At 35.7% G+C, this 22,929-nt stretch overlaps 1 protein-coding gene across 5 annotated transcripts in view; it reads right to left on the reverse strand.

Moving 5' to 3' along the window:
- The window catches only part of LOC126974520 (adenomatous polyposis coli protein-like), a 78,109-nt gene that overhangs the window by 13,528 nt on the left and 41,652 nt on the right, over nt 1–22,929 (reverse strand). For 3 of the 5 annotated variants that reach the window (XM_050822030.1, XM_050822029.1, XM_050822031.1), the window contains 4 exons: nt 4,645–6,039; nt 2,620–4,555; nt 2,109–2,298; nt 454–557 (listed from right to left, as the gene is read on the reverse strand). In XM_050822030.1, the coding sequence (XP_050677987.1) occupies nt 454–557; nt 2,109–2,298; nt 2,620–4,555; nt 4,645–6,024 (3,610 nt within the window). In that variant the 5' untranslated portion in view covers nt 6,025–6,039. Of the gene's footprint in view, nt 1–453; nt 558–2,108; nt 2,299–2,619; nt 4,556–4,644; nt 6,040–7,785; nt 8,116–22,929 lie in introns of all 5 variants that reach the window. The other 2 variants (XM_050822027.1, XM_050822028.1) reach the window with 1 other exon arrangement.

Here is a 22,929-nt window from a genome sequence, read left to right on the forward strand (position 1 = left end):
TACGCGGACAGACAGACAGATATGACGAATCTTTATGGGTTCCGTTTTTTGCCATTTGGCTACAGAACCCTAATAAAAAGAATTAGGTTTTAATACAGGCAGGATAATATTAAATAAATAAAAATTGTTTTTTTTAATCCTACAAAAGTTACATACAACTTACATTATTAAATATCATACACTTTTTTTTTTAATTTTTATCGCCACCTAGCGGTAAAGACACATAGGTGCAATGTGTCATTTGGAACTAAATTAACTTCAATAGTAGTGGTATATATTAATTTACTTTCTTATAAAGGTAGGCCATTGCCTAATTGCCTATATGGTATGCACGCCCCTGATTCTAGTATTGAGGTTTATGATATTATGCATACAACCCGCTTATAGACAGACGGAAGAGCAGACTGACAGACAGCAGAGTGTTAGCAATATAAAATAAAGCAGGGTACTCACGTGGTGAGGGCGGAGTCTCCGGACACGGTCGGTCGGGCGCGCGGGGGGACATGCCCGGAGAGTCCGGGATCTCGCTCGGAGAGATACACCCTGATGTGAGGCGGCTGCCGGTCATAGAGAGAGACAGTTAATTAATTATTTTTATTCAAAATAGGATATAAATTCACATATTGAAGATCAAAGACTACCACCCATTCCAAAAGGTATCAGACCTGAATGGAACGGGCGCAACAAACTCAACGGGATTTTTTTTATATAAAAACATTTTACAATATAAAGACGTACTATTAAATTTATTATTTATTTTTGACGATCCATATAGCCCAGTGGTTAGTCACCCCGCCTACTGAGCTAGGGGTCCCGGGTTCGAATCCCGGTAGGTGCAATCATTTAATGATGAATATGGATGTTTGTTTGCGAGATATGGGTGTTTATATGTATTTATGTATGTTTAAGTAAGTATGTATATTGTATTAAATATATTATGGTTGTCTTGTACCCATAGTATAATTTGCGTAAGAGTGTGTCAATATTATTATTACTATTATTTAATATCCTGTGGGCGGTTGCTTAATTCCTAATAAGCGGTATCATTAAGAAAGTCATTTATGTTATAGTAACCTTTACCACACAAACGTTTTTTAACAATTCTTTTGAATTTTGCAATCCATTTGTTTTTGAACATTATCTGGGATCTTGTTGTAAAAGCATATACAACGCCCCACAAAAGACTTACTAACTCGACTGGTGTTAACATTATGGTTATGACAGTTTCTAGCAATTTCACTTATGTGCCTATGAACATACATAACATTATCAAGAATATATTGAAGAAATAAGAATCAAGAATACTTTACCAAGTATCGTGAGGTTCATTATACACATACAGAAGGTCTGATTGACATGTTAACTGACGCGGAATTTCCTCATCGCACCACACATTACAAAAATAAATATTATTCTCACCATCTGGACATGTGGCGTTCATCCACACTGCAGTGTTCAAGGAACTGTCTTCCACGTACTATAAAATTGAATATTCCTTGCGTGGTGTTTAAATGAGGATATGATATAAGTTTCTTCAAAAAAAGGCACTGGTGGTACAATAGATATTGAGGTGCGGTGATTACTTACCATCTCGTAAGCCATATGCTTTTATAAATTTTCAATACAAGTTGAGTAAAGAAAAAGGGACGATCTGATTTGTAATTTTACCTTCGATTCGGGCAAGTTTATTTGAAAAGGCTATTTTGTTAATACTTATTTATGCAACTGTTGTGTAATAAGGGGTATTAAAACACGAATGATGCGGTTTTATGTGATAATAGTATCACTTGAATGTTTTAATACCTAATTTCCAACAGTTGCATACAAGACTTCATCTACACCCATAATTTGAATCCTCTCTAAACGGTTCTGAAACAGTTAGCTTACTGCTAACATTAAAAAAGCCAGTCCTAGTAACCATAATATCATCCAAAGCAGTGTTATTATGAAAACGAATGATACAATGTTGTACTGAATTTCATAACAACACTCGTTTTGATGTTGTAATGGTTATTAGGACATTGGGTGTTTTAATGTTGGCAATAAGCTAATTGTTTTAGAATCTTTAATAGAGGATTTAAAGCATGGGTGTAGATAAAAGCACTCACCTAATTTCAGACACGACAGAACCCTGGTCGTCCTGCTGCGAGCACTCTGGAAGGGACCCCAGTGAGCTGGTCCTGGAGAACATCAGCGGGGTGTCCTCTATGAACCGTTGCGGTGATGACGTCCTCGCCGACGTCTGGCCTGATGACTCTTGCTGTACAGGCTCGCTCGCAAAGGTGACTGCTTTTGATGCTGCAATTTTAAATGTAAGATTAAAAACAGTCGATTATCTATAAACCAACTCTGAGGAATAGGTACGAATTGAGTTTTAGCCATAAATGTTTAAACCAAGCAGGTTTGTTAGAATTGTAAGTCGGTTTTGATAGGTGAAAACATGTTTTTTGGGATACTAAAAATTTAAGTGTTAACGAATACAATTGAGGTAACATAAAATAAAAACAGATCCTCAATTACTGGCTGCCATTTCATTTGATAAATCAAATACTGAAAGTGAGAACTTCTTCAAAATTTAATTTCGAAAATGTAAGGTATAAAACTATGTTTAATATTTACCTTCCTTATCTTTCACTGAACCATTAGTGCTTTGTTCCTGTGGACTTGGATCAACATTTATAGTAGCCTGTGCGTTTTTCTTAGCTAAGCAATCTTCCTCCGTTGGCTCGCCTAAACTACTCAGAGAACTGACTCTGGAGAAGTATCCAGGAGTTCCCTCATCACAATAGTTCACCGGTTTCTCAGGACTTATCATACCAGAGCTAAATTTCGTGTCGAAAAGCCCTTGTTTTTCCTCAGATTTATCTGTCGGTTCACTCCCTATGGCCCTGTCGTTATCGTGTCTTGGTGGATCTTCTATAGAACAAGTGTCCTTTTCATCTGAATGTGTCATTACCTCCGAATGTTCTTTTACACTTATGGTCTTTGGTTTTCCTTCTTTACCTATCACCCGTAAATCAGACATAGAGGTCGCTGTTGAGAATATAACTGGTGTTTCGTAAGGCGTGCCTTCTGTCGCAAAGTGTTTTATTGTATCTTCGTTTATAGATGGCCCTGGAGGTTCAGATATATCAGAACCGGTTTCCGAATGATGTTCTGCGTACCGTAAAGAATAATCTGTTGGTTGATCGAGATCTGTTTCTTGATAGTCTCCAAATGTATCCTTCTTCGAATACTTTTTACTTTCAACTTTTGCTTTACCAACACTTTCGACTTCATTGTTCTTAGTCTCCGAGTATTTTCTGCTATAATCAATAGGCTGGTCGCAAGAATCTTGGTCGACGTCATAACCAGATTCTGTATAATTAGTTCTCATATCTGTGGAGCTTCTTGGAGGCGGGATCGGCGGTTGGGTCGCATATGTAACGAAGGTGGAGCTATTCACTCTCAGAGGTTTTGATCCTTCGGCGTTCTCTGCTTTCATAAGATCTTTGTTTCGAGGTGTGGGTACTGGCACTTTCCCTGTACGCATGACTCTTTCGAAAACCGAGTCAGAATGTGTACTCGTTACCGAGTCTTTGCTGTCTGATCTGTTAACGTTATTCGAACTTCCTCCAGTAGATCGAGATATTAGAGCACCTTTAAGAAGAGTATTACTGCAGCTTAAATAGCTAGACAGGTGGGCGCTATGACTTAGCGATATTTGTGATGCTAGGTTACCCATTAATGGCGAGCTCGATGTCATTCTATGCCTTTCTAAATTCATTGCAATTTGCCTTTCCGTGGCCACGAAAAGATTTTTCTCCTCTCTGTTACTTGTAGATGGTGAAGTAGCAGGTTCAATATTATCGCAAGTTTCAGCCAAATTTTGATCCAATTCCTGTTCTAAAGCTTTCTGTTTTCTCGCCCCTAACGTTGGCAAAGCAGGTAAATTCATATTTTTCGCTGTAGTGTCTAATGAAATTATATGTGTCTTTCCCGGCTTGGAATTAAGTAGATTTTTAAGTGCTGCGCTTGATCCCATAGCAATCATTTTATGCTTTGAGTGAATAAGACTTCTAAGCATTGGCACAGCACCATGGTCCCATAAAAACTGTTGATCCTGAGGGCACCTTGCAGATAAATTCCACAGAGTACCACAAGAGTTGCTTACTACTGTAAGACTTGGTGATTTTAAGTGTTGCAGCAAGACACTTAAACAATTTCTCTCGCGGAGAATTTGTCTGTAATCTTCTCGTACAGCTATGTGGCTGGACACATTCCGCATTATTCCACCAGCGTTCTCAACAATCGCTAGTGTTTTAGTTGGGGAATTGTAACTGAGCATATCAACAAGGAAGCCTAGCGCTCCTTCGACAGAACACAACGCCACTTTATTCATAGAACAATGTGCTGTAAGATTCCATAACGCCGACAAAACAGATTTTAATGTGGCTTCCTTTTGACAAGTCATTGCAGCTTTAGTAAGACCTTTAACAGCTCCCACTTCCCTTAACACTTGTTTACTATTTGTATCTGCCCGCCATGATAAATTCCTTAGAACTGCAGCAGTTACCTGAAAATTATAAGATTCAAAGATTACTGAGTTTGAACTTTGACTTGACTATATATAAAACGTAAGTAACAGTGTGCTTTCCACATTACCTGCCGCATGTCATCATTTGGAGATTCCAGTTGTTCTACTAATGCAAGCATAAAATCTTTAAAAGAACATAACAAAGACTTATTATTGCCGTCTCCAAAAGTTAAGTTTGTAAGGGTCATTCCAGCATATTTTCTCATTGTTAAACAAGTGCTGTCATCAGTTCTGCTGCCATGGGCCGCTTGGTCACCGCTGACTAACGCTGCTAACGCCTGTAGACCACCAAGTTGACATACAACGTGTCTATGTTCCTCATCGAATGAAAGCTTCATCAGCGCCGCGACGCTTTGGCTAGGATGTTTCGTTGTATCGTCTTCAATCAATTCTTTATTTTCTTTTCTAGCTTCAACTATATCTTCTAATACGTAGCAATATTCCCTGACTTGCTCCAAGAGTCTCCAGACTCTAGCCTCCCTCCGACCAGATTTATCATCGGTTTGTGTATGAATTATATTACGGAGAGCCTTAGCTGCTCTGTCTCTAGTTTCTCTGGCGACTTTTGACTGAATTAATTGGACTAGTAACGGTATACAACCAGCCTGTCTCATCGCAATGCAACTTTCGACAGACCTACTCATGTCTAATAATGGTCCACTTAGGTCTGCATTATTCTCTGGTGATAGGCTGAGGAGGGATATTAATGAGCAGACGCACTCCATTTTGTTTTCAAGATTTGATGATGGGCGAGAGCAATCATTCGAGCCATTGCTTGAGAAACTTTTTACGCTTGAAGAATCATGACCTGTCCATACATCGCGCTCGCCTGGCCAAGTTCCTGTGTACAACTGGGAAGCACGTTTATGTCGTTCACTTGACCTGGCCGCACTTTCTAAGCCATAGTGCAATGAGCTGCGGTAGCTGGTCCCATGCGGCCTATTTTCATGAGATTTATATGTGGAAGACTGAGTTTTATTAGTCGGTCTTTTAGGCAGAGCCCCCGCTTTTTTCTGTGTTTGATTATCGTCTACATCATCATCGTCTAGAAAGTTCGGATTGGTGATATCACTACATTCATCGTATTCATCTGGCGAAGGAGAATGATCGAGAAAATGTGGTTTAGGAATTGGGCATTCTAAATTAGTTTTTGATTGTAATTGGAATTCATCATCAAGGAAATTCGATCGCCGTGCCCTAGTGTTGGACTGTATCGTATCCAATTCTAATGAAAAATCACGTGAACGCGCCTTGTCACTAGTTGCCTGTTTGCTGTTTGGTACTTTTGAATCTAGATTGCGGCGCGTATCTGGTGATTCAGGAGAATAGTCATTTAGAGGTCGGCGAGATTCACTTGATGTCGAGGGTACGCAGTCGTCGCTAGCGGATGGTCCTGAGTCAGTCAATGGTGAATTTGAGGAGTCCATGCTGCTCCAAGGGTCTAGCATAACCTCGTTCTCCAACTGAAACAAAAATCTTACTATAGAAACTGCAAAAATTAATAAAAAAACATAAGTAATAAAATAAAATAAAAACAATTGTGAAAAATGACTAAATATTATTATGCGCTTTTCTACCCATAACATTGGTAGAATTCTCAAACAATGTTGTATGAATTTATGTTCAAATACTAGTCGATAGGTGAAATGATGTATTGACTGATACAATTAAGTTTTAAATTGTTGTTTGAAAATGTTTTTAAAAGCACCAATAGTAAACATCAAATAATTAAATGTTTCTGCGTTAGCCTTAATAATGCATAACGTTATAATGAATATAATTTACAGCAATAAGAAAATGACAATAATCAAAGAGACGTAACTAAAAAGTTAATGTGACGATGATTCTTCTGTTTTTCAACAAAATTGCTTTACTATTCAGGTTGACATGATGTATGTGAAAGCAGTAATCAGCATTGCCATTACAGATAACTCCAACCACTTTATGTACTACCAGTTTGTACTTGGTTTTTACAATAGAATTGGAAATGTTATATTGTCATTACCTTTGCAATGACAATTACTAAACTAGTAGCATAATGTTTTTATCATTATCATCGGAAGACATCCACTACTGGACAAATGGCCTCCCCAAAAGATCTAATCTAAAGTAATTGAATTTTCTTGTATATCAATTGATATTTGATCCAGCAAACCGTGGATATCTGTTACTTACCTCGATTGATATTTAAAAGATTAAAGAACCATGATTTACTAACTTAACTTGATTGAATGAATAGAAAGGTAGAATACCTTCTGGTTTTCGAGTACATAGGGTCGCAGCAAGTTTTAATCCGAGGACATCATAACAATAGACAATGATTGTCAGAAAATACCGTGAAGCATCACCAATTAATGTAAGCCGACATCCGACAACTTAAAAATAACTCCACAATATATTTTCAACGGAGAAACAACAAAGTTTTCTAACAACAGAGATCGTTGCTGATAATGAAGATTAATAGGTGACGGGTATAAATAAACTGAAACTAATTTCTTAACGGCGAAATATTTAATGAAAGATTTAAAGACGAAATAAGAATTCTTCAGGGGTTCATATTATTCAACAGAACAATACTAAAATGATACCAATGCAACACACATTTGATACTAAAGTTACTACTGAATATATACTGTTATAATACTGATGTTTTAATGACTGATAAGACGATTAAACTGAGGATATTACCTCAATGAATCTAACCAATGATAAACATAAACACATCTAAAATATACAAATGATAAAGAAAGCTAGAGAAATGGTTGAAATTGAACAAAGCGATACCATTCCGTCAGCACACTTTTACAGTTACAATATACCACATGACATAAATCACCATAGCACTGGCGTAATTGTACAACTTTGCAGTGTATTAGTAAAGTAATACTTCCAAGTTCTATACTCCTGCTTCACACTGATAAATAAATACTTTTGCCAGTTCTATTTTGAAAAGTAGTAATGCGGGTAGATGACATTATGTCACAATTCTTAAAATCAAAAGTTTTAATTTGTTTGAAAAGTTATAGGAAATGCAAAGGAATTAGTAAAATTAGAAAAATGCAGTCTTTATAGAATTTAACCAGACGCTGAAACAGCTAATAGGACTTGATTGTAATCAATAATACATTTTAGAGAAGGTACTTGTATATTTATCGAAGAACAGTCATCTACCCAGAATAAAATATCTGGATCAAAGACAACCAACTTACCAAATCACCATCTCTAATATTGCCGTTCTCTAGATCCACTCCGGAATCATCAAAATCTCTCCTTCTGAATTCATTTCTCATGACATCGTGAATATTTTGCAAAGTATTGAAGCCAATGCGTAGATCAGTTGTGAAATCATCGTAGAGTTTGAATTGGTTCGCGTTGAACTCAGCATCGTTGTCCAATACGTGTCTCGGGGATCGGTTGGTTCGCGTCGCTTTATGATTGCGATTCATTGTTGCGATGCCAACTTATTATTGTATTCAAATTGTTTTCACTTGTTATTCATTGTATGTTTTACTGTTCACTTTTGTTTTAACATTGTGTGTCTAGGAGTAGCAGTTGCGTTGATAGTTTAGGTATTGGATATAGACGTCTAAATCTTATCAACCTAAGATGTCTACTGGACATTCGGTTTTTAACTGTACTAATACCTAGATGATCAATCCTTACTATAATTTTAAATATCCATTGTGATCCGACTTGACTTATCAATAGGTACTTCCGGTAGTGTCTGTTTGAAATAACTTTATAGTATATGAACACAACATCCCTACTACTAATAATAATATTATAAATGTGAATGTACGTTTGTTTGATACGCTTTCACGCCTAAACCACTGAACCGATTTTGATGAAATTTATTACAGAGATAGACCAGAGTTTTCGCGAATAAAGGCTTGGCAGGCTTGAAATAGGGGGTGGAAATTTGTGTGAAAGTTCGTCATTACCGATGATATATCATGAAAATTTATATTAAGGCATTTGATAAGAAAAAAAAAATAAAAATTTGATCTAGCATGTGGGATGAAAAATGGAAATAAAAATTCTATAGTTGGTAATTCAGTCGTAAAATTGGTCAGTAATTCGACGATTCAAAATAGCTTAGTTTTAACCTAATTGAATAAAGTTTGTTTAACTTTAACTTCGAATCAGTATCGTACAAGAATCTTAAAAATTACTTAGGAATAGCAATCAAAATAGATGTAAATGAAATGAACTCATAAGTTAGTGTTGAACTATTCAAACGCGTAAGTAACACTAGTTCGGCACGCCCTCGTGATATTTATGTGTCTCGTAACATTTTACTTTGGATTCTTATGAGCCGTCCATTAAAATTACCCATTTCTCAATGTTCAACCCGAGGAAGAGTTATGACTTAAGAACAAATACTACTTTATACTTACACACGAAGAGCGAGTTACAATCTTGTGACCCAAATATGTCAATGAGTAGTTAACGAGTATTTTTATAACTGTCAGGGTAGAGAAATACTTATCTATGAGTGTCGGCGTTTTGAAGATTATTAAGTGTTAATATTAGGACAACTCGAAAGAACATTATAACATTAATTACTTATTATCCATTAACAATCATGGCAATCAAGAACATAACACAATATCTCAAATTTTGCATAATCACGATGCATGCCCGCGCGTAAGTTCGAGGTGCCTAGAATTAATAACTACTACGGTGATAGAACTTTGAAAAAACACGTACTGTATTTAGTAAAAATTTAATATTAATTTTACCAGGCTTAGGTGGTCCTTTGGACAGGATGCCGGCTAGATTATGGGTACCACAACAGTGCCTATTTCTGCCGTGAAGCGGTAAGGTGTAAGAATTATTTTGTTTCGGTCTGAAGGGCGCCGTAGCTAGTGAAATTATTACTGGGCAAATGAGACTTAACATCTTATGTCTCAAGGTGACGAGCGCAATTCAGAATATATTAAGGTATACTCGCGTCATACATAAGCCAATCTGTTCTTCAACTATGATCGCCTGGTACCACTGTAGCACTGTATGTGTTTTGGTACCAGGCTTCAATGCTTCCTATCTCATTTTATCCCACATTAAATCTTATGAATTTATGTGTATCTCTTTTAACTCTTTTTCGTGTCATTGACACGATGCTAAAGAAGTTTTCAATTCAGAAAAACAGCCGGCGAACACTAGGTGAGAGCGCGGTGATCGGCACGTCCAACTCCAGCTGATACGATATATCTGGGAGTAGTACGTACGTTTGTCTTTCAGAAGGCATTTCTCATAGAATCCATGATAATGTGTGAGGCTGTCTCTCTTATCCACAGTTATGAAATTTAATTTTATTTGCAAGAAACATTGTAGGTAATATGTTAACATAATATTATTAATAATCCAATATGTTTCGTCAATTGACATGCAAACTATATTATACAGTTGTCTAATTATCAACACACTACTGTTCTACTGAAACATGTCGGATTTCACAATTCTATCATTAATATCAATAAAATTTAAAGATATTATAATATAAGATGTAAATAATTTTGTAATTCATTTAGTAACTATGTATAATGTTAACAAATTAAATGTCACAAAAGTATATATTATGTAATTAACGTATATATTATTATCAAACAGATATTGGTTCATAATAATAGTTCATTTTGTATTGATAAATTCATTTAAATTATAGAAGCACTTATTTATTAACCATTGATGCAGTCTTCTTTTAAAAATCTTGAAAGGTAAATCTTTCAATTAATTAGGCAATTAATTATATATTTTCACACACATGATGTAACAATTTCTACTAAAAGATGCAGTTCTACAGAAGGGAATTATGAGTCTATTTGGATACCTTGAGTTTAAAACCTTCTGACTTTTTTTGTATAGAAATCAGACATATGTTTTTGAACAAATAGGCTTCCCTCATAAATGTATAGGCATTGCAGTGAGAGAATTTTCATTTAAATAGAGGTCGACAAGAATCTAGGCGGCCGGCTCCACAAACCGCCCTGATACACTTCTTCTGACCAATAAATAAATGCCCAATGCTCGAGTTGCCCCATGAATTGTGAATTACGTATTGAAACAGCTTCTGGAACATGAGCCTTCACAATCACAGTTACAATTGCGTTACAGATGACGCAATTTTATTAACCCGAACTCATTATCGTACAGGACCGGCCCTTAAAAGGTCGCTTTGCAAAAATTTCACGGCCGACCACCGTGCATATGTGAAGTGTATCTACAGAACTTGACCTACATCGCCTCGCGACAAGCTGATGACCCTACAGCAAAGAAGGTTTCTGAGAGGCCCTTATTATAAAAATCTGTTTTGATATTTTAGGACGGGGTTCCGGTACACTGTACGACGACCGATATAGCCGATTGGTTAGTGACCCTGACTACTAAGCTAGAGATCCCGGGTTCGAATCCCGGTAGGTGCAATCATTAATATCATCAATATGGATGTGTGTTTCCTAGTCATGGATATTTATATATATTTATGTATGTTTAAAGTATATTGTATTAAATATATTGTTGTCTTGTACCCATAGTACAGGCTATGCCTAGTTTGGGGCAAGATAATGTGTGTAAAAGTGTGATTTATCAACGATACGTCACTTGAATGGTTGGTTCAGTGGAAAGAGCATCGTTCATAAATTTTATTTTCAAGTTTATTTTATAGATTATTATACCGTTGACAGGGTTGAATTTAAAGCTTGAAGTATTTTAGAGGTGCAATGAATTAATCGTTAATTTACGTGCCAGTTTCGTGGAACTGTATTGTTTCTACGAACAACATAATGAAGAGTTTTTAAGGAAAAGGGGGACGAACGAGCGTACCTGGTGTTAAGTGATCACCGCCGACCGCATTCTCTTGCAACACCAGAGGAATTACAGGAGAGTTGCCGGCCATTCAGGAAGGTGTACGCGTTTCTTTTTAAGGTACCCATGTCGTATCGTCCTTGAAACACCGCACAAGGAAGCTCAAGGGTTCTTTACTAAAGTTAATATCGTATACAAGGTTCCTAATATATTTACACAAAGAGAAATATAAGAGTACGCGTGTGTACTATATTTCGTTCAAGGCAACATTTGAATGCTCCATCAATTTCCGATAAGAACGTCTTGTATCGTATTGTAGAAAATTATAAATAACATTTAGTTCAGAAATAATCTCGAAGTATGCAATAGGTACCTATTATAATTTTCTGGATGGTATATTATCAGTAACATATATAAATCCAGTGTCCTGATGTTTGTTTCCATTGAACTCCGAACTAATGAACGGATTTTAATGGGGATTATTCCATGGAGTGTAGTTTAGTCCAACTTGAGAAATAGGATAGTTTTATTTCGATTTGGGACCTATAATTATTTATATTTCCAATATTTAATTTTTCTATGAGAGAATTTAGGGACGCACGGTTTGACAGTTCTGCTGTGAATAAAATCCATTATAACAACGGGGAGCATATTTTATGAAATAATTATTGATGTTATAAATACACAAAAAAACAGTATTTTATTTGTTACTAGCTGAGCTGACCCAGCAAACGTTGTATTGCCATATAAAGTAATAAAAAAAATCTATAATTAAAATTTTTGGGGTATAAAAATAGATGCAAACAATTCTCAGATCTTCCATACATATCATCTCGCACATAATATTTATCGTACTACAATTATTGTATTCGGTTGCCATCTTGCAACCCTATAGTGGATTTGTGGATGGAACAGAATAATATAAATTTCGCGATACAAAAATAGTTGTAGATCGTAGAAGGGCGAAAATTTGATGTTGTATGTGTTTTTCAATGCTGAATCATAATAAAATAAAAAAAAATATGCTTAGGGGAGGGTCACCCTTAGGGGTATGAAAAATACATGTTGGCCGATTCTTTCCGAGATCCGTTGAAGCCATTTCGAAGGAGTTTGGTAACAAACACTATGGCACGAAAATTTTATATAATATTTTTAGATGTACAGAACAACGTCTGTCGGGTCAACTAGTTGTCAGTATATTTTTGTTAGGACTATTAATTTGCATTTCTTGTTAATGGAGCGTCGGTACTCGACGTGAGTACCGACGCTCCTGTTTGGTATTGGTTGTGCCTACCTGTTCATAGGTATTGTTCTGACGCAGCGATCAGCGCGGTAGCAAGCAGCACCAGTAAGCCGCTATAGCTCTGGATATCAGACCAAGTATGTGGCAGAGGGTTGGCCATAAAAACGGCGAGCGACATAGCCGCAAATAAACGCGACGATAATCATACAATGTGTTGATAACATTGTCTTTAGTAAGCAGCCTAGCGCAACTCTCTATGAAAAAAGCGATTCACTCGATTGTATGAAACGTGCAGCCATTGATAGATTGACAGATGACGGCTATTATCTTGTAAAAAACGGAGATAGCCAAAATCCATTAAGTTTTATGCAACAGTTCGAATTCAAACTTGGCCGGGTTATACTTCGTCGCCAATCGCCATACTGTAATTACTACTATTTCAAACTTATGTCAAATCACTGCACGTTTCATAGTAAACTAAATTTCAATTTTTACCGAGGCAGTCCCGCCTCTTATTACGTAGTATTTACATCCTCTTTGTAAGGTTATGTGGTCGAACCATAGCCAACATGCGGACGCTGAATACACTCTTGTTAACAATCTTGCAAAATTCGAATAAAATCTATTCAGTAGCTTTTGCTCGGACATACCTACAGAAAAACGAACGAACAAGACAATAATTCTTTAACATTCTACTATTTTGACTTCGCTACATTGACACACACACATATAATTGGATATAATATAGTATTCGGAGTGCCTGGAACTACATTATGTTTATATTATAATTTATACAATATGTAATTATGGTACATTGTTTTGTGTGTGAATGTGCACAAAGAATTCTAAAGAAATACATTTATTACAGAATATAGGAATTTTATGACTTTTTTAAATGAAATTGTATTCGATGTATTTTTATATTATATTGAAACAAGAAAATTCATTCATTCGTGCATTCGTTACATGTATAGAAGTGGTTGGTAATTTAAACGCACATAATAAAACTGTTATATTTGTATTTTAAGTTTTCCTCTTAGTATTACAATAGTCACTGACAATTATAGTCACTGGCATAGTTTCCCCTTACAATTCACAATAGGTAATGCCCGGCTCTGGCTTAGGCACGACCGATTACCGTGATGATGCTACCAAATGTTAGTTGGCACTGCTTTAGTGCCAACTAACACGAATCAAGTAAACTAAAGATCTGAATATTATATTCTATTAAAGTTATTTCTAATCAGTGATAATTATATAAAATAACATTACTAACACAGTAATGAGTTAGTTTATTTATTTATTCATCATCAGCCGGAAGACGTCCACTGCTGGACAAAGGCCTCCCCCAAAGACTTCCACAACGATCGGTCCCCATCCAACGTATTCCGGCGATCTTGACCAGATCGTCTGTCCATCTTGTAGGGGGCCTACCAACACTGCGTCTTCCGATACGTGGTCGCCATTCGAGGATTTCATTGAGTTAGTTAAATAAATATAATTATTAATTGGGATATCTTATGGCAGTGACACATGTATATTCACAATATTATCGTATAGCGGCACATCTCATCCAATTCTCGAACAGTTACTTTGAGACAAAACCGACTTCATCCCAAACGAGCGCCGCACAAAAATATCCCGAAGTAAATCATCGAAAACGGGGAAGTTAAACGTCGCTCCCATGCGTGTCACTTTCGGCAGTGACAGAGCTGCGCAGGAAACGATAAAAATAGACGATTTGTTTTTACAGTGGCTTCGTAGTTCGTATCACGACGCGGACAGGCCTAGAACGCACAGAGCGGTTAAGCCGCGTCGCAGGCTATGGCAAGTCACACACATCCCAACTATCTTTATCATTCAAATAATCTTTCACATTATAAGAAGCCATAGATGTTAATTTATTTTTACGATACATTAAAAATTTTAAATTGTAATATTTTAATATCATTACGGAGTTTTTATTAAATATAACACAGTCCACTTTAAAAGATTAAGCAATTTTACGGAGCCTAGTAGATGGAATTGCGAGTTTATGTTTGTTTCAAGTATTGACATTATGTCACATAACTATTATTTTTAAATTGGCTATTAATTAATCCCAAAAGTGAAGGTTTTCACTGTAAAACATAACAAATAGTCTAAATATTACAGTTTAATTAGACCTGTTAATTCACAAATATTATAAAATATAACTGGCTTGGGCGTGATTTTTAAAAACAGCTGCGTTTGTTTTCAGCCTAATACGAAATACGCTTTGATGAATAACTCTCAGTTAGCTCACAAAGAAAACTGTTTCGTTAATATGTTATCGTTTTGTTGTTGTTATATAAAGATTATGGTAAATACTATTGGTAGTTTTAATTATTAAGGATTCCGTATATAGAAAACCTCGGATGACTTGGTATCTTTTTTTTTAATACTTGAAGGATATTTCGCAGTTTCAGGTCCGTATTTACTATACACAGTTTTTTTTTCGTATGAAAAAAGCGACGAGACGAACAGCTGATGGTAACTGATACACCTTCCCATTACAATGCAGTGCCGCTCATAATTCTTGATAAACCCAAAAATTCGAAGCGGCACTATAATTGCGCTCGTCACCTTGAGACATAAGATGTTAAGTCTCATTTGCCCAGTAATTTCACTAGCTACGACGCCCTTCAGACCGAAACACAGTAATGCCTGGTCCGATTTGGCTAATTTTGGTCTTGAATTATTTGTGGAAGCCCAGGGAAGGTTTAAAAGGTAAATAAATATGAAAAAATGTTCGGAATTAAATAAAAACAACAATTTTGTTTTTCCTTTGATGTGTCCATACATAATTTCTATGAGAGAATTTATTGACGCACGGTTTGACAGTTCTGCTGTGAAACAATTTCGTAACGACAGCAGGGTGCATATTTTACGAAGTAATTCTTGATGTTATGATATATTATCGACAAATTCATAAAAAAACATTATTTTATTATTATATACAGATCGGATCAGCTAGTAATAAATAAATATTAACTATTTAGAGACCCACTCAAACACTCACAAACAATGCAATGACACACGGACAAATCAATATTTCTGCACAGTACGTAGTGTGCATAATAGTGATATATAGTGTACATAGTTATTCAGTATTATAACCTGAGAGTTGAACAAGACGTACAAGATTTATCAACGATACGTCACTCGAACGGTTGGTTCAGTTCGCGGCCCGGGTTGGAGTCACGCATCGTTCATAAGTTTTGTTACTAATATCTTAATTTAAATAAAATGCATACCATGAAAGTCGATACAGTGTAGCGTCTGCAAAACAAACTTAATAACATAATACTTTGTATTACAACATAATATATGGCAGGGGTGCTCAAACGGTTGATCGTGAGTGCTTTTTGAGTTGATCTCGAGAACAAAATCTGATATAGAACTATTCATAGATTTTCTTTGTGAAAAGTATGCTTAGGACATGCAGTGTCATGCTGATTTGACAAAGTCACTCTTTAGTTAAGTTTAGAACTTCAGACTTGTTTTGTATGAACCAATAAACACGCAATTTTGAGTAATTATGAGTTTTTTCATTGAAATTTTAGAGCAGACCTACACTTACCTGGACTAAAAAAAATGCGTATTATTGTGCGCAAAACTAATATCTATGTCACCGTGACACTCTGCCTAGAGGACGATCCTTCACCACACATACTTGAAGCCTCTCAGAGCCGATCGATCGAAGTCTAACAAGTTTGAGGTAGATCGCCAGCAGTTCAAGCTTGACCACCCCTGATATATGGTAATACTATCTACATCTAGCTGAGAATAATATATCAAGCATCTATGTCTTATGAAATAGTAACATGCACATTGCACACGTTCCCCACCAAGCTCAGAATGTTTAAACACATGGTTTAATTTTATTTGAACATCGGAATGACGTGTGGATAGCATATGGACCTCTTTTGTACATACTTTCAATGGATTAAGAGTAACTACTGTGATCTCGCATAATTATTGTAAAATAGAGTTACTAACCGACTTCAAAAAAGGAGGAGGTTCTCAATTCGTCGGTTTTTTTTATGTTTGTTACCTCATAACTTTCGACTGGGTGAACCGATTTTGATAATTCTTTTTTTATTTGAAAGCTGGTGCTTTCCGGATGGTCCCATTGTAATTTAGTTAACGGGAACCACGGGAGTGTCGTTTACAATATTGTCGGTACTTTTACCCACCGGCCGCCAAGCGATGTAACATGTCATAAAACCCAACAGGACTTGCCGTGAAATTGGGCGAGCTCGGCTGGGAGGCGAAAAACATAATGGATTGTAGTTGTAGAATAATCTTAAATGGTGTCCAACATAACAATAGAAAAACATCAATATTAAATCCCTACTATTATTATAAAAGTTTTTTTACGCTTTTACGCTAAAGCTGATGAACCGATTTTGATGAATGACTATAGCTTGGGATAGGACATAGGCTACATTTTCTCCCCCAAAAATCCACGGTTCCCGCGAGATTTGTGAAACATTTAAATTCACGTCGATGAGGCTATAACTATACCAATAGTAGGTTCAGTTTGCGATAGCAATCTTCGTCGAAATAAGATTCATATAATATGTTGGAAACGTGATCGAAAAAGGGGAACTAGGTTTAGACAACTACCATTATGAAAGTGAATTTAATCGTAGGCTTTGTAATTTTTTAAATAATAATTTAATTTAAATTTGTTTTTATAAATTTTTCTTCTTAATTATGTAGAAGTAATTGTAAAATATGTAATAGATTTATATTATTCGTTATTACTCTATCCGGCGACAAACAACGTCATAAAACTATTTTTCATAATTTTTTAATTAAGTTAAGTGAAATATAAGTTGTAAGTTGTTCTGTAGGTAATCTATATATATAAAAATTAATTGCTGTCCGTTAGTCTCGCTAAAACTCGAGAACGGCTGGACCTATTTGGCTAATTTTGGTCTTGAATTACTTGTGGAAGTCCAGGGAAGGTTTAAATATAAATATAAATGAATAAATATGAAAATTATCGGAAAAAAAATATAAACAAAAATTTAGTTCTTCCTTTGATGTGCCCCCCTTCGTTCAGAAATCAAATTGAAAGAATAGTTAAAAATGAATAACTAATTAGAATCCTTATATATTTCTAACTTTCTCCTAAGGTAAAAAATAAAATTTAATTTTAGCTACCTATAATAGTTGGTAGATTTTATGTACGATTTAATGTTTGGTAGGTCTGAGAATCGCTCGTCATCTTATTTTACACCCCATAAATTTTAATTATTGATATTTTTCTTATTACTCTATATGACAATACAACGTTTGCTGGGTGAGCTAGTCTATCTATATATATAAAAATGAATTGCTGTTCGTTAGTCTCGCTAAAACTCGAGAACGGCTGGACCGATTTGGCTAATTTTGGTCTTAAAAGGATGGTTTAAAAGGTGAAATAATATGAAAATGGAATGAAATGAAAACAATAATTTTATTTTTCCTTTGATGTGTCCCCCGTTATTCAAAAATCAAATTGAAAGAATAATTTAAAATGAATAACTGATTAGAATTTTTAAATCTTTCTAACTTTCTCAGGAGGTAACAAATAAACTTAATTTTAGCTAACTATAGTTGGTAGATTAACTACAGTTGTTAACTATCTATCAGATTATTTTTATGTAGATTGATAAATCTTAAGTATTGTCATAAATTAAATTTCTGAACGCAACCATAACATTTGACATTTGACAACCAACTAGGTATATGTAGATTGATAATATCGTAAATATATTATTGACAAATTAATAAAAAACATTATTTTATTTATTATACACAGACCAGCGTCTGTCGGGTCAGCTAGTCTTAAATAAATATCAACAAACTAATCTACAACCAGCAACATACATACCGCTCGTACGAATGGCCATGTCAACTAATTGTCTGTCCCGGTGACTATTAGGATTTGTTCGCGGAGTCAAATGGCAAGCCATAAACCACAAGCGCTACAGAAGAAAAGCACAAATGATGCTGCGGCGGAGAAAAGAGAATGAGTTGATAACATAATGGATCGAAAGCAACCGCCGGCGACGCGGACGACGTCTCGCAGTGAAAGTGTGCTCACGTGCCTGACTCAGTGCCGCTATAGATCTAATTAACTGACGATATGATCGTTGACTGACCATTTGCTAAACAAGTTTGATCAGCGGGCCTACCATGACCTCTCAATGTGATTCAATTGACGACCTAAACCTTCATAAGATACATAATAGCTTTAAGGGTAAATGTATACACTTCTATAATAAAGTCCCAGCCACTGTTCAGGCATTATCTAAAAAAAAATAAGTTTTTATAGAAAATGGCTGAATATCTAAATGATCGGACAGCCTGGGACTAGATTGTGATTATTTTATAGCGATAGAAATGACTGTACAATATTGTATATTTTTATTGAAAAGAGCGCAAATGCTGGGAAAGTTTCTTGCGCCGCTTCTTCTCTCTCAGAGCGCCATTTGTTTCCGAAGCGGTAGTAGTATCTAGTAGTTATTAGAAATGACAACTAAAAGAATTCTAAAGGAATCAATTTTGAAAAAATAAATGCCTCTTATGCCTTTTAAACTGAACTGCTTTGCTATTTCATACCACGACGTCATTAGAGCTATCCAATTAAGGTTGACGTCAAATCAAGTCGGAAATTGACTCGCAAACTATTTTAGCTCGTTCATTCATTCGTACTATTAGGAAATATTTCAACCTAAACTGGATAGTTTATGTGTCAAAGTGAGCGATTCAAAAAAAGTTGCTATTTTCAAATCATATCATTATAATTTCGAAATGCAACGCATATGGTTCGAGCAAGAGAGACAGAATTATTCAACAACTGTACAGCGTCATCTCTTTCTCACACCGCGAACCACACACAAAATATCTTTCGTTTATTCTTCCATAAGCGATTCAAACGCCATTGAGTTAAAGGCATTTCGTGGTACGAATCTAAGCGATTCAGTTAATGTACCTAAACTACACTGCATCGGAATTGAATCGCTAGTTAAAAGTTGATGGTAGGCCTTCAAGACAATGAAACATGCACAAGCTAATTACCGCTTTGAACAAATCGTTACAAGTATTTTATTTTCAACCTATCTTCAATTAATTATTAGGATTAACTTATTACCTTTGCCATCAGTAATAAATTAATGATTGCTTAATATTAAGCTAAACATTTTGAATATTTTAGTACACAAGTGTTACCTATATCTCCAAAGGTACACATTAAAATATCAAGTATCTGTTATTATCATAAGTTTTATAAATGTCCGATGTTAAAACATACTCACTGACCACATCGTTTCTTTAAGGCAATGTCGCCGTTGAAATGTATTTAATTTAATATTGTTATTTCTTTGACTGTGTCAAGTAATGTACTTTCTTTATATTTTTTCACTTAAATAAAGAACTATTAAAATGAAAAAAAAAAAAAGAAAATAGAACTCGACATAACTCATTGGTGATAATGACCTACACGTAAAACTTGAGGCTAAGGTTTGATTACCGGCCGTTCTCAATATACTATCTACAGATAGATATAAATTACTACCTTCTACTGTCGGTAATTAGCTGTCAATAATCTGAAGCTGTCCCAATATAAGGCGATAAGAATTGCAATTTCCATACAAACTTCTCGCGCTGGTAAGCTATAACGTCGTCCCATTGACAGACAGCGTGTACGGATAAGGTGAGTTACCGTCGATAATTTTATTGGGACAGAAAAGTCAACGATAGTTACGATTTTTATCTCAAGTAAGAGATAGACTGAATATTGGGAACGGCGCATGGAATTCAAGGCTTAGATTAGGTACTTTTGCGAACGGTAAAATTTTATGTTAAAATAGGATATGAGTGACGATAGGAGAAGATGACCTGGTTGATGTTAATCACCATCAAGATTTCAGTCACAAAGTATCACAAAACGACGTCCAACGTCCGTGAAGAAATGACGTGATAATAAAGTTACGAGGTAGTTTATTCTGGGATTAATTATACAAAATAAATTTATCAACGATCCGGGTCTTGAACCGTGCCTCTCGTCAACAAAACCACCCGAGAGTTGAACAAGACATACCATAATTTACGATGCATGCGTCACTCCAACGGTTGGCTCAGTTGGTAAGAGCGCGGACGGAATCCGATAACATCCAATAAAATCCAACCAACAAGCTGTTTTTACAATATTGAGCTTGATTTTAAGCATTTACATTAATTAGGACCTGTTTGGAGCAAACTCCAGAGTGGCGAGCACAAGTCTCGTTGAATATAATAATTGGCGTGATTATAAATTAATGATCGACCTTGAGGTATACGTAAAAATCCTCAGAAGTGCGACGCTGTTTCAATTGTATACATAAATCGCTAATTATTCCGCAGATTTCCACGCTTCTTGCCCTTGATCAAATTTGGAAGACAATGTTTATGGGTAAACAAACAGTCTACCAGTATTCGAATTAAAAAAAAAAAAGTTTTTTTTTAATGAAAATAAGGGTCGAGACGAGCGGGACGTTCAGCTGATGGTAATTGATACGCCCTACCCATTACAATGCAGTGCCGCTCAGGATTATTGAAAAACACAAAAATTCTGAACGGCACTACAATTGCCTCCATTTGCCTAGTTATTTCACTAGCTACGGCGCCCTTCAGACTGAAACACAGTAATGTTTACACATTACTGCTTCACGACAGAAATAGGCGCCGTTGTGGTACCAATAATCTAGCCGGCTTCATGTGAAAAGGAGCCTCCCTGGTAAAACATAACTGTTTTTTGTTTAATAACTTAAAGGATTTAAACGCATGTAATTGTAACTGTGTTTAACATTAGATTCTTGCGTTAAAGTTACATTTTAATTATTATTTTAGCTAACCCGACGTGTCGTGACTTTTTCAGAGCACGTTTTCAGGGAGACAGTTACAAATTGAGTTTTAATCCTTTAAAAAGTGTTTTTTTTTAATGGGTAACACACGAATATTTAAATGATTTGAGTTTTCTTTAGTGTTAATTCCGCCAATATTTGTCTTTAAACAATTCGACACGTGTTGCGCCTCTACACGAGGCATCCTCAGGACGTTGACTCGCCAAAATCTGGCACAAGACAGGTTGACATCGAGTCGAATTGTTTAAAGACAAATATTGGCAGAATTAACACTAAAGAAAACTCAAATAATTTGAATAGTTATGGATTACCGCAAAGTAACACCTACTTCAATAAACGAGTGTTATTTACATTAATCAAAGGAAATACTATGCGCAGCTATTCAAATTTTTATATTATAATGCTGAAAACAAGGTATTGTATACTTAACTTAGACATGGCTAAAAAAATACCTATTCTATATAATGTTATCATACGAATAACCGACTTTTCGACCGTATTCAAAGTTTTGAGTTCAAATTCAAATATGTATATTCAAAATAGGATGTGACATCACTTATTGAAAGTCAAAAAACTACCACCCATTCCAAAATGAATGCCTCAGGCCTGAGAAGAATGGGCGCAACAAACTCAGCGGGCTTTTTTTACATCAAAAATATGTATTACAATTAAAGTAACATTGTACAATTAAACTTATTATTTAACAGCCTGAGGGCGGTCGCTCCATTCCCAAACTGTGGTACCATTAAGAAAGGCATTTATGTTATAGTAGCCTTTACCACACAAACGTGTTTTAACAATTATTTTGAATAACGTAATACTTTTGTTTTGAACATTTTCTGGGATCTTGTTGTAAAAGCATATACATCGCCCCACAAAAGACTTGCTAACTCGACTTAGCCGAGTAGTAGTTTCTCGCAAACTCACTTATGCGCCTATGAACATACATTACATTATCAAGTAAACCAATTATTCGCCCAAAGCCTTTCTGTAAGCGGTAGCTTCATCAGCATTTCAAGGTCATGCATTATTACGGACAGAGCGTATCAATTACCATCAGCTGAACGTCCTGCTCGTCTCGGCCCTTATTTTCATAAAAAAAAACTTCTCTACCAAACACTGTTTTACTCCAAAAGCTACATGCATGTGTTGAAGTCTTGAAGCGGAAGTGACGCATCAATCAATATTATTCGATATAATTGTACACGTACCTTCACGTAACATAGACCGCAGCAAGTCATTTCTCGGTTCGCAACGCAATGAACAACACTGTACTGTCATAAAAATCAGAGTTAATTAGGCGGGAAGTGGCAACAATAGATAGTTAGCTCGGATGCGAACGGCGTTATGTGAACGACAAGTGGTAACATTAATGTGGAGTATGT

Source organism: Leptidea sinapis, chromosome 32 (genome assembly GCF_905404315.1).
Source record: "Leptidea sinapis chromosome 32, ilLepSina1.1, whole genome shotgun sequence".
Lineage (NCBI taxonomy): Eukaryota > Metazoa > Arthropoda > Insecta > Lepidoptera > Pieridae > Leptidea > Leptidea sinapis.